This window comes from Lampris incognitus, chromosome 9 (genome assembly GCF_029633865.1).
Source record: "Lampris incognitus isolate fLamInc1 chromosome 9, fLamInc1.hap2, whole genome shotgun sequence".
Lineage (NCBI taxonomy): Eukaryota > Metazoa > Chordata > Actinopteri > Lampriformes > Lampridae > Lampris > Lampris incognitus.
The window spans coordinates 13,313,633-13,327,587 of record NC_079219.1 but is presented as its reverse complement, the minus strand read 5'-3'; the positions used below and the strand labels follow the sequence as shown (position 1 = coordinate 13,327,587).

Sequence of the window (13,955 nt, the reverse complement as noted above, 5' to 3'; positions counted from 1 at the left end):
GCAACCGGCGTTTGCTCAAGCCGCATGAAACAACGATTACGGAATTTTGTTCCGAGGTGAGACGTCAACCATTCTTAACAATCTGACTGATGTTCGTCATTTGGAAGGGCATTCCGTGACTATTTCTGTTCTTATTTTCGGAAGGACACCCAAATATTCACAGCTGAAAATTCAACATGTTATCTTACACGATACCAAATATATTGAATGTATTGTCAAGTTTTTGGATATGTGTTTTTTGCAGTTTTGGATGCGTTTTCGTCTTTGTGTTGCACTGCTGTGGGTCGGGGGGAAAAAATGTTTCGTTTCACTTTCATGCACATGCGCACTTCATGTGCGCATGTGCATGAAATGAAATGACAAATAAAATGTTTCTGATTTCTGAACTTCTTTGTCACTATAGCCAATTTTTATGAATAAACACAATCCATATAGCTAAACTCTGTCCCCGAATTGTGGTTTTTTTTTTCAATTGAATTTGATATCGTCATATCTTTAAGTTTCTGAAATAAAATGGCAGGCTGATTCCTCAGTAACACCAGAGCCCCTTTTTTCCTGTTTAATTTCAAATGCTTTATACTGACATACCATATCATTTGTATATATTTATACTGATTTATTATTTAGCGATTTTTTTAATTCTCTCTAAGTTGTAATTTTAATAATAGTAATGTCCGAAGTCAACACAAATTGTCTGATACTACGACTACTGCCTACGGCTGCTCCCGTTAGGGGTCGCCACAGCGGATCATCTGTTTTCATCTCTTCCTGTCCTCTGTATCTTCCTCAGTCACGCCAGCCCCCTGCATGTCCTCCCTCACCACATCCATAAACCTCCTCTTTGGCCTTCCTCTTTTCCTCTTCCGTGGCATCTCCATAATCAATGTATCGTCATCTCATTCATGTACTTTCATACACAAAAGAGACGAAATTTCCCACAGCAGTGCAACACAAAAAAACCAGAGGTGTAAAAACCAGGCCCAGAAAGTAAAAGTCCAAACCTTGTATTTGCTCCACTCATGCACTGCACCAGCAGATTCTAGTCAACGCCACTCCTCAACTAGGTAGGGGAAAGTAGTTAATGAAATCAGCTGGTTGATTAACATGGTTGGAGCAAATGCACGGTTTGGACATTTACTTTCTGGACCTGGTTTTTACACCTCTGCAAAAAAACACATATCCAAAAGAAAACGACACCACCAAAAACATACAAAAACGGAGAGAATAGCACACACAAAAAAAAGTCAACAACACAGTCCAAAAATGTCACTGTCCAGAGAACGAACGCCAGCCAGGATGACTGTAGGGAACTGCCGGTCTGCATGAGGTGATAGTTAGCTTAGCCTGCCCCACTTCCACGTCCAGTCAGACCGCCCTCGGTGTTTCCTCTTCGAGCACAGCCATGGTCCCTGGGCCCACCGGATGCGGCAGACCAGGCTCCCTCAGCCGATTTCCCAGCTAGCTCTCCCAGCCAGATAACCTTTGATAGTGTAAACTACTAATAAGACACGTTAGTCCCTAGCTAACGGGTCTGACCCTTTAGCCGAGCGGTTAGCGCTGTCGCCTTGTGATGCAGTACACCCCGTATCGAATCACGCACCGGGCAAGAAAATAACCGGTTACATTGGTGGCAGCGGTGGGATCCGGAAGTGTGCAGATCCTCAGAAGTCTCTTCGGAGCGCGGAATGACAAGGCGCGAGGGTGCGCTTCCGGGGAGGGTGACGACTGTAAACTACTAATAAGACACGTTAGTCCCTAGCTAACGGGTCTGACCCTTTAGCCGAGCGGTTAGTGATGTCGCCTTGTGGTGCAGTACACCTCGTGTCGAATCCCGCACCGGGCAAGAAAATAACCGGTTACAATACACCTCCTCCGTACTCCACACGACGACACAAACGCAGACAAAAACACTGCACAGTTAACGCTAGGCGAAGCCGCCGCCAGACCGCCCTCGGTGTTATCATCGGAACTGCCGGTCTGCATTGGCTAGCAGTTAGCTTAGCCTGCCCTGCAACCGCGTCCTATCAGACCGCCCTCGGTGTTTCCTCTTCGGGCGCAGCTCTAGGAAGGGCCCTGGTCCCTCGGCCCACAGGACGCAGCAGACCAAGCTCTCCCATCCGATCCAACGCCAGCTCTCCCAGCCATCAAACGAAATCGACGATCACAGACATAATTCTTCACACGATAACACAAACTCAGACGCAGACATGGATAAGGACACTGCATAGTCGGAACTGTGGGAGGCCGCCGCCAACGTGAGTTCGCGCCGCCATTTTCCGACACCGGAAGTCATTCAGCATCCTTCCCCCAATATACCCAGCAGCGTCTCTCCTCCACGCATGTCTAAACCATCTCAATCTTGCGTCTCTTGCTTGGTCTCCCAACCGTCTAACCTGAGCTGCCCCTCTAATATACTCGTTCCTAAGCCTGTCCTTCTTCGTCACTCCCAACAGAAATCTTAGCATCTTCAACTCTGCCACCTCCAGCTCTGTCTCCTGTCTTATCGTCAGCGCCACCGTCTCCAAACCACACAACATAGCTGGTCTCACTACCATCTTGTAAACCACAAAAAAATAAAAATATTTGATGAAAATAATACAAAATTAATCTCAGGAAAATATGTGGATGCAGCAAATTCTGAAAAATCCTAATTATTTATGAGTTCACAAGTTTATATTACATATATGAACACAAAGAACACTAACAATCCCAAAGCCAGCATTTGTTTATTATAATGTCTTTTGTGCTCTCTCCCATTAAAATACCCTTAAACCAGAGTGACCGTCTTCATGACTGTGGTAGCGTAGGATCGCCCTTCAGAGCTGAACCCTAGTATAGCAGGTGAAGTCAGTTTGTTTATGAACTGTTTTAAAATGACCAAAGAATTGATCAAGGAGCTGATTACAGAACATCAAAACGGACACCAAAGGACAATGGGTGATTGTAGGCCGAATGTTGGGACATTTATTTTCTGCATGTTTTAATATAAAACTGAGACGTTTCTGTGGGCGTGTTCATTTCTGTGGGAGATGAGAATCCTCAAAGAATCTTTTCAGCTGCTAGGTTGTAATCTTGGGATGTGCATTACAAATAGAAATAACACTTAAATCCAGTTGTAATTTTAATAATAGTAATGATAACCACAACAACCATAACCACCACAACAACAATAAAATAATAAAAACAATAATAATAATAATAATAATAATAATAATAATAATAATAATAATGTGTAAAATGGCCATGTATGAAATAACATAAACAGGATATATTCACACATTCTTAACCAAAGCCATACAGACAGAGTTTGGTCATGTCAGGATTTGGAGGTAATTGAATACATGAATGAGATTTGAGTAATCCGATTATGAAAATGATATCTATTACAGGGAGTGAAAAAGATATTGAGATTATGGCACAGCCTGGAACAATGCTTTTATATATCAAAAATTACAGTCATTTACTCTAACTTTTGTTTTACTTCGCATTTTATGAATTTTGGGGACAAAGTAATAAGAAAGTAGTCAAAAGTAACAAGACTTCACTGGAGTCATCCAGTAGCTTTCATTACTGATTACAATTTTAAGAACGTAATTGGTTACGAGAGAGCAAAAGTAATCTGAAAGTTTGCTGTGGCACTGTTACAAATTTGCAAACAACATAAATTCTAGAGAAAAGGCACCAAGAATATGGATTACAAGGTAACCATGCCTTTGGTCAGACAAACTCCGTAACTGTTACCAATTTAAAAAGGAAAATTCATATTCAAAACTATGCAAATGTTAGAAAAATAGACTATGAGCCATTGTTTCACGGTTAATTGTTGAGCAAAATGAATAAATGTCTGCAAAGAAGATGAGAAAATTTGTAGGATGCAGCATACACTGAAAAATAATTATTCAATCGGCTAAACAACTGAGCTTGGTTTTCATCGACTGTAAGTGGCAAAACATAAACCACAAATGCAGCCTGTGAACCATAAGTTGCACTTCAAAATGTTTAAACTATAGCTTTAAGAAGTCTAGCAGCTTTGGGCTGATTGAGATTCTAAGTCTGGGGTGAAGCTGGGTGTGGACACTTGTCCCAAACCAGTTCTCTACACTGTTTCCACATGGTCCACATTTGTTCAATGTTTTCTAGTGAGGCTTGGATAAGGTTTAGGTTGAGATTAGGGTCATGCGTCAAGTATAAATTATGAATCTGGTCTGGGATCAGGGTTCACAGGCAACTTCACCCAAGGGTGAGATTTTATAAATCATTGTCTCAGCTTCAGTAACTGTATGAAGGTAGCCCACAGGGTCCTTGTATGAAGAAAAGGGGAAATTCCTGTTTGCTATTTGCAAGTGTTTTTTCACCCCTATACCTCAGCATCAGAAAAGGACTTCTCTTTGCTGCGACTGGTAATCCCAGAGTTTGTGTAGGTGTTTGATCGAGAAGCCTCTTCCTGGAAAGCATTCTCCAGGACCTTTAGGATAGATCTGCGAACCTTATCCTTGAAATCCTGTCCCATGAACACATAAAGCAGGGGGTTAAGGCAGCTGTTAAGATAGGCTAGGCTGGTGGCGATAGGAACCCCAATGGTGGTGACATGGTCTAATGTAACACTGAACTCAGCGGCCATGTGATTCATCATCTCAATCAGAGCCATGATGTGATAGGGAGCCCAGCACAAGAAAAAAGCTGTAATAACAGCAGCAATGATTTTGAAGGGACGTCCTGAATGGCTGGCCAGAGAGCGGTTCCTCCTGAGACGGTGGATTATGACCGCATAGCAGGAGACGATGATAGTGAATGGGACCACAAATCCTAGTAGGAAGCGAGTCATGATCATGGCCTGGTGGCGAAAATGCCCCAGCTGAATCACGGACGGTGTTTCATCATCAGAAAATGCGAAGTTGTTGAAGCAGTTAATAATGTCTTCATCGTTAAAAGATGCGCCAGTGTCCCTGAAGATGAAGTAAGGCGAACTGAGAACCAGGGCCAGTGTCCAAACACCCAGACTCACACAGGATGCCTTGCGTACACTCCGGTGATTCTGGGCCCAGACTGGCCGTACCACGGACACACATCTGTCAATGCTGATGACCACAAGTATGTAGACACTGGCAAACATGTTTAGGAAGCTTACAGTGCTGTTAAGTTTGCACATGAATTTGCCAAAAGGCCAGTGGAAGTCCATAGCAGTGTATGTCACACTCAGGGGCAGAAAAGCTGTGAAGAGGAAATCAGCCACGGCAAGGTTGAGGAACCAAACTGTATTGACGGTTTTCTTCATTTTGAAGCCTGTGACCCAGATGACTACTCCATTGCCCAGAACCCCAAGTACAAAGGCCAGACAGTAGACGATGAGAGACATGACGTTGAGAGACTGCCTGAGTTCGGCATGCTCGTCCTTGTAGTCATCATACTCATCTTCCTCCGACGAACCATTTGTGCTGGACAGATCGGTTCCATTACTGTGATAGAAAGGAGTTGTCATCATAATCTCCATCATTGTCTTGAGACCTAGAATGGCAGAGCACAAAAAGTAAATGTTTGCTTTGTACCTCATTGTTCCTTATTCTATTTATGATCCGCATAGGTTTTTACTATCGTCCTCTAGAGGTCAGTAACACTCCTTTGTAAAATTATAGCGCAAGCTGAGTCGCCAGTTCTGCAGAACAGTGAAACTATTTTTAAATCAACATTGTCGTCAATGCAAAAAAACAAACAAACCAACAAACAAACAAAAACTTAATGTACCTAGAGTGATCTTAAATGTTGTCTGTTATGACTTCATTAGCCAGAATAATAATGTAAACTGTGCAGATTGGGAAGTCTCATATTTCACATTCGGAGTAGACAATTCTTATGATGATATCTTATTGCAGACCTGTAGAAAGGGCGGACAACTCTGAGAATAATATTACAAATCTGAAAATGATTTCTTTTCTCCTCACTTTACAACCCACAAATACAAAATAGATTATTGAGGCTCAGGGTTAAAATGATAAGATGATAAAAAAAATGTTTTTGTTTTTTAATTGTTCACCTCTATTTCTTTCCTCTGATTTGTCCCTAAGAGGTTCTCGGACCGAATCAGCGCGACTCTTGAGACGGACGCAAACAATGTGCCTAACAATTTACTGCAGGGCGGCAGATACCTCTGATTCACGCGGGCGCGCGTGCACACACGTGCACACACGCACACGTATACATCTCACAAATTCAATGTGATAGACGAAACTTTTTGGTAAGAATTCTGAGCAAACACTGCTTGTTCCTTTCTCATGACTTTTTGTTTTGTTTTGTTTTTTCTTCGTATTATTACATTCGGAATAAGACAGAAAACCTACCTTGTTGACCGTTTTCCAACCTGGCGATGAGCGTGTTGCGTTCAGACTGTAGGCAATGAACGCAGAAGGGCATCGACGTCTTGTAGGGCTTCTGAGATGTGTGACGTCACTCACCCCCCCACCCCCATCTCGAGGCGGTGCTACTGACAGCACTTTCTTTAGTTGGTTTGGGTCGTTTCCAAACGACTGATGTCCAAATACCTTTCGCGAGTTGATCTACCACCCAAACGTAAAATCAATATCAGCGATACTTTGCCTCTCATATGCGCCCTCATACTCCACACGAGCATATATATAAATATATATATATATATATATATATATATATATATATATATATATATATATATATATATATATATATATATATATATACACATACACGTGGAGATGGCCGCATGAGAGTGAGCAGGCAGGCTGCTTCTGGAAGCCACCAATCAACCTGCGCCGCATGACTGTGTTTTCTTCTGTGGGTTCAGCTCATGTTTGCTTGTGGTTCCGCGGAATTGCTCTGTGTTGACTGTTAGAATTGACATCTGGACACACACGTATTTTTAATGTCCCCTTTTTCATCTATGTAACACGACACAGAAAGTTCCGTCTGTCAGTAATTAAGGGTTGCCAGGCAGTTAGTTGTCTGACATGGTGAGAAACTCCCTCGCTGCATCGCTTGAAGATAGATGGGCGTATAAGTTATGGAGCCAAAAGCCCCCCCAAAATTGCTGTTACTGCCCTACTATGAAGATATTTTGGGCCATGCAGATTGACAGTTTATCAGTTATTTTCAGCGTCAACACAATACATTCTGTGTCTTAGGTACCAGGGTGGAAAATATATACCTACTGTCAACTCTTTCTTGGTGCATTACGGCACAAGCTTTTGTGTTAGATGGTTAAACAGATAATCATGATGAACTGGAAATTACATACATCTTACATATGTTACATATGTTTAGAAATTACGTACGTTTTAGTATTTAGAAATGGTTAGAGCGTTTTGTGAGTTTATGGTTATTGTGTCCCCTACCCACACTAAGGTCACCAACTCAGTGTGGCTGGACCTTCTGGGTGCCTTCATCCCTGGATGGGACTTGGATTTATTAGTGTAATATATATCTATATCTATCTATATCTATATATCTATCTATATCTATATATATATCTATCTATATCTATCTATCTATCTATCTATCTATCTATCTATCTATCTATCTATCTATCTATCTATCTATCTATCTATCTATATATATATATATATATATATATAACTTTGTTAAAAGAAACAATGGTAGGAAAAGTGCTCAAAAATTAGCAAAATAATCCAGTGAGTCCAGTAAATTCTTTATGAGACAGTACAAACCTGTTTCATGCCATAAGCAACCATCAGCTGTCAATAAAGTTATCTATCTATCTATCTATCCATCCATCCATCCATCCATCCATCCATCCATCTATCTATCTATCTATCTATCTATCTATCTATCTATCTATCTATCTATCTATCTATCTATCTATCTATCTATCTATCTATCTATCTATCTATCTATCTATCTATCTATCTATCTATCTATCTATCTATCTATCTATCTATCTATCTATCTATCTCTCTCTCTCTCTCTCTCTCTCTCTCTCTCTATCTATCTATCTATCATCTATCTATCTATCTATCTATCTATCTATCTATCTATCTATCTATCTATCTATCTATTTAAATAATCCAGTGAGTCAAATAAATTATTTATGAGGATTGCTTATGGCATGAAACAGGCATGTACTGTCTCATGAAACAGGCTTGTACAGCTTGTACTGTCTCTTGCAGCTGATGAGTGCGAGACGCACGCAACAGGCCTGTACTGCAATGTATTAAAATCTTTTTTCCTGTATCCGTGTTGATATTCCGCTCCTCATTAGTTGAGCTCTCACAACGCCACTGACGGTTTTGGAAAAAAACACTATATATAACGATTCAAAAAAAAGGACTGGTTGTTAAAATCCCTAGTGTTTGCACTGCAACAGATTCAGTGGAGATCAAACTGGAGATGTCTGCCAAGGTGACATTGCCACCACCAGGACAGATCATCAGTTGTGTACCTCAGCATCACAGGGTGTTTCGGCCTTTTATCACAAGACGCCCTCCGCTGAGGCAGGCCCACCACAGGTTGATCGGTCCTAGGTGTGTGACCTGTGGTTAGCTGTTCACCCTGGCAGCCCAGACGGCGTCTCTCCTTTTGAGCCAGATCCAGTGGCTAGTCCTCTCAGCAGTGTTGGCTTGCTCTTTGATCACTCTCCTGTGGGCCTGCCCCCTGACTCCTAGTTCCCTCAGGAGTTTTGCTGTGGAGCTGGCAACAAAGCCCCTACAACCCACCTCCACAGGGCGCACCTTCACCTTCCAGCCTCTGTCCTCTGCTTCGGCTGCTAGGTTGGCGTACCGCAGCTTCTTACGCTCGTACGCTTCATCGACTGCATCCTCCCAGGGGACTGTGAGCTCAATGATGTAAGCGAGCTGGTTAGCGTTGGACCAGAGGACGAGGTCTGGTCGCAAGGTGGTTGTTGCGATCTCTGTCGGGAAGATGAGCTTCTGGCCTAAGTCCACTCGCATTTCCCAATCCCTGGCTGAGTTTAGTGAGCCTAAGTTGGGAAGTGAAGGGTTGGCCTTCAGTTTATCCCCCTCTCGAATGAAAGCTGGGAAACGCCGGGGCCCTTCCTGGTTGTTGAAGGGTTGGGCATTGATGGAAACCCTCTTGCAATCGAGTTCAGCTGCCAAGCACCTGAGCACCTGATTGTGTCGCCAGGTGTATCTGCCTTGGGTAAGGCTGGTCTTGCAGCCAACCAAGATATGCTTGAGGGTTGCTGGGGCTGTACACAGGGAGCAAGATGGATTCTCTCCAAACCAGAGATTTAGATTTATGGGAGAGGGCAGGACATCATATGTGGCCTTGATGATGAAACTCAGCCTGTTTGATTCCATGCTCCAGAGCTCACTCCATGTGAGTTTCCTCTTTTCAACACCCTCCCACCTCATCCAGCGACCGTTTGGCTTGTGCTACGGCTTTAGCACATCTGGCTGCTTCTTCCTGTCAGCGGACCTCCTCAACCACCATAGTTCGCTGTTCGGTTGTAGTCGCCTTTTGCCAGGTAGGTGTTTTTATTCCCAGGCCAAGGCCGCCTCTGCCTTGTTGAACATGGCCTACTACGTCTCGGTGGCGGAGGGCAGATTTCGCCTCCAGTACAGCTGCAGCCGGGGTCCATTTCTTCCCTGTTGCTAGGGTTGGAGCAACTCCTCTCACTATTGGGTCTCGGGATTCTGTGAGGGACATGTCCAGCCTCACTTTGGCACATTTGAATTCCTCAACCAGGCTGGAAATTGGCAGTGCGAGGGCTCCAATGCCGTAGAGTCCAACACTGCTGAGGCACCTTGGCAGTCCAAGCCACTTCCTCACCTGCGAGTTCACTAGCCTCTCCAAGCGATTGGCATGAGATAGTGAGACTTCGTACATAGTTATTGGCCACATGAGTCGGGGTAGCAGCCCAAACTGAAAGCACCAAAGCTTCAGCTTCCCGGGCAGTGCAGTGTTGTTGATTTGCCTGAGGCCACTGATTGTATCCTGGCGAAGTTGCTCCAGTTGCTGGGTGTCTTTGAGGTCTGCATTGTACCACCGTCCGAGGCTCTTGATGGGCTTCTCCCGGACCGTGGGGATTGGTTGATCACTAATGCAAAACCGTTCATCTACTAGTTGGCCTTTGACAATGGAGATGCTGCGAGATTTGCTTGGTTTAAACTCCATTCGTGCCCACTTGATGTTCTCCTGGAGTTTCTGCAGCAGGCGCCTGGTGCATGGTTTTGTTGTTGCTATGGTGGTCAAGTCATCCATGTACGCCTGGTGGAAGACGCAGGCCATTCCTGGACCTTTCGCCTCCCACCACCCATCGAGATGCACGGATGACGAGCTCCATTGCCATGATGAATGCCAGGGGGGAAATAGTGCAGCCCGCCATAATGCCTATTTCCAGATGTTGCCAAGTGGTGGTGGTGTTCTGTGTTGTGACACAGAACTGGAGATCCTGAAAATAGGTCTTGACCAACTCTGTGATATTTTTGGGGACATGGAAAAATCAAACGCCGTCCACAGGATCTTGTGAGGAACTGATCCAAAAGCGTTGGCAAGGTCTAAGAAAACCACGTGCAGGTCTCTCCGTTCTTTCTTGGCAGCTTGTATCTGGTGCCAGATGATATTAGCATGCTCCAGACATCCTGAGAAGCCATGGATCCCGGCTTTCTGCACTGATGTATCAACAAAGTTGTTTCTTTGCAGGAATGTGGAGAGCCTTTGGGCAATCACACTAAAAAATATCTTTCCCTCTACATTAAGAAGGCTGATCTGGCGAAACTGGCTGATGCAGGAAGAGTTCTTTTCCTTGGGGATCAGAATGCCTCCTGCTCTTTGCCATGCCCTGGGTATGACTCTTTTCTGCCATGCCACTTTCATCAGCTTCCAGAGGTATTTCAGGACTCCAGGAGTGTTCTTATAGAGTCTATACTGGATACCATTGGGCCCAGGAGCTGACATCGATCTTGCCTGCTTTACCGTCCTCTCCACCTCGCTCCATGTGGGGGGTCTTGTGTCCATATGGTGGTCAGGTGGGTGAATTGGTGGCATGTCATCCGGGATGGTGACTGGCTCATGTCTCCGGACATCAGAGTAGGTCTTCTTTAGGTGCTCTCCCAGATCTCGTATGGGGACTCTAAGGCTCCCATTTTTCTTGCTGTCAAAAAGGCTCTTGACAAAGCTGTAAGGGTTGCTGTAGAAATGAGTCCTAGCCCGTTCTTTCCTCTTATGCTGTCATCTGAGGTGTTCTGCTCTTCGCAGCTTTGTCAAATGCTGCTTTATTTCAGCTTGCAGTGCGTAAAGCCCAACCCTCTCTCCCTCTGTGGCCTTCCTCCACTGCTTCCTCAATTGTCTTCTCTCCTTCACCAACCTGTCAATTTCCCGCTGTCTCCTGGATTTGGGCTGAGTTGAAGGGTCTTTCTGCCTACTGGGTATCTTCTCCTTCACTCCAAATCTCTCTAAGCCATAGCTGTAAATGATGGCTCCCATGTTCTCCAGTTTTCTTTCAACTGTTCCCTTTTGACCTTCTAGTAAGAGGACAAGGTCAGAGTTGATGGTCTCCCACTCAATCTTCTGGCTGGACTTGGGCCACAGGATTTGAGGTTTTCTTTCTTCCATCTTCCTCTCTGCTGCTGGCTGTGGCTGGCCGGGCTCCAGACCGGAGTCCACTGGAGGGTCTATGCAACATTGAGCTTCGTCTGGGGTGCTGATACCCTGAGGACTGTGGGGGTTCTCCTGCCTCCGGGCTTCACTCGACTGATTTGGCCTACTTCTTAAGAAGTATTGGTCAATGCGAGGCCCCTTACCGAGCTCACTAAGGCACTTCTTTTTGCCTTGATGGATCTTAAGACCCTTCACTGATGTAACCTTTGACCAGCCACAGATGCAGCTGTGCAGCTTTTGTCCTGCCAGTGCTGATGATCCATCGGTTGCAGTGCTGGTCATCCGACTCGTTGTCAAATCCTTTCCTTGTTCCGTTACCGTGTGATCCACCTGTGAGTCATCTTGCGCCCCCGCTCTTGCAGACTCTGGGGGTATATATATACGTATATACATGTACACACACACACACACACACACATATATATACAGCGCATCCGGAAAGAATTCACACCCCTTCACTTTCCCCACATTCTGTTATGTTACAGCCTTATTCCAAAATGGATTAAATTCCTTTTTTTCTCATCAATCTACACACAATACCCCATAATGACAAAGTGAAAAAGGTTTTGTAGAATTTTTTGCAAATTTATTAAAAATAAAAAACTGAAATATTGCATGTACATAAGTATTCACACCCTTTGCTATGACACTCAAAATTGAGCTCAGGTTCATCCTGTTTCCACTGATCATCCTTGAGATGTTTCTACATCTTGATTGGAGTCCACACGTAGTAAATTCAATTGATTGGACATGATTTGGAAAGGCACACCTGTCTATATAAGGTCCCACTGTTGACAGTGCATGTCAGAGCAGAAACCAAGCCATGAAGTCACAGGAATTGTCTGTGGACCTCCGAGACAGGATTGTATCGAGGCAAAGATCTGGGGAAGGGTACAAAAAATGTCTACAGCTTTGAAGGTCCCGAAGAGCACAGTGGTCTCCATCATTCGTAAATGGAAGAAGTTTGGATCCACCAGGACTCTTCCTAGAGCTGGCCGCCCAGCCAAACTGAGCAATCGGGGGAGAAGGGCCTTGGTCAGGGAGGTGACCAAGAACCCGATGGTCACTCTGACAGAGCGCCAGCATTCCTCTGTGGAGATGGGAGAACCATCTCTGCAGCACTCCACCAATCAGCCCTTTATGGTAGAGTGGCCAGACGGAAGCCTCTGCTCTGTAAAAGGCACATGACAGCCCGCTTGGAGTTTGCCAGAAAGCACCTAAAGGACTCTCAGACCATGAGAAACAAGATTCTCTGGTCTGATGAAACCCAGATTGAACTCTTTGGCCTGAATGCCAAACGTCACGTCTGGAAGAAACCAGGCACCTCTCATCACCTTGCTAATACCATCCCTACAGTGAAGCATGGTGGTGGCAGCATCATGCTGTGGGGATGTTCTTCAGCGGTAGGAACTGGGAGACTAGTCGGGATCAAGGGAAAGATGAATGGAGCAAAGTACAGAGAGATCCTCGATGAAAACCTGCTCCAGAGCGCTCAGGACCTCAGACTGGGGCGAAGGTTTACCTTTCAACATGACAACGACCCTAAGCACACAGCCAAGACAACGAAGGAGTGGCTTCGGGACAAGTCTGTGAATATCCTTGAGTGGCCCAGACTTGAACCCCATTGAACATCCCTGGAAAGACCTGAAAATAGCTGTGCAGCGATGCTCCCCATCTAACCTTACAGAGCTCAAGAGGATCTGCAGAGAAGAATGGGAGAAATACCCCAAATATAGGTGTGCCAAGCTTGTAGCTTCATACCCAAGAAGACTTGAGGCTGTAATCGCTGCCAACGGTGCCTCAACCAAGTACTGAGTAAAGGGTGTGAATACTTATGTACATGCAATATTTCAGTTTTTTATTTTCAATAAATTTGCAAAAATTTCTACAAAACCTTTTTCGCTTTGTCATTATGGGGTATTGTATGTAGATTGATGAGAAAAAAAGGAGTTTAATCCATTTTGGAATAAGGCTGTAACATAACAAAATGTGGAGAAAGTGAAGGGGTGTGAATACTTTCCGGACGCACTGTGTGTGTGTGTATATATATATATATATATATATATATATATATATATATATATATATATATATATATATATATATATATATATTACTTAGAACGGTCGCCTCGCAGCAAGAAGGTCCTGGGTTCGAGCCCCGGGGTAGTCCAACCTTGGTGGGTCATCCCAGGTCATCCTCTGTGTGGAGTTCGCATGTTCTCCCCGTGTCTGTGTGGGTTTCCTCCGGGGGCTCCGGTTTCCTCCCACAGTCCAAAGACATGTAAGTCAGGTGAATTGGCCGTACTAAATTGTCCCCAGGAATGAATCGGGGTGTGTGTGTGTGTGTGT

At 44.5% G+C, this 13,955-nt stretch overlaps 1 protein-coding gene across 1 annotated transcript; it reads right to left on the bottom strand.

Annotated features, from left to right (window-relative positions):
• Window positions 1–3,118: 3,118 nt before the first annotated feature.
• Window positions 3,119–5,494, bottom strand: fpr1 (formyl peptide receptor 1). Its single transcript, XM_056286639.1, has one exon. It carries the CDS (start codon window positions 5,492–5,494, stop codon window positions 4,358–4,360), a length of 1,137 nt encoding a protein of 378 aa, XP_056142614.1. The 3' UTR covers window positions 3,119–4,357.
• Between the last annotated feature and the right edge of the window lie 8,461 nt (window positions 5,495–13,955).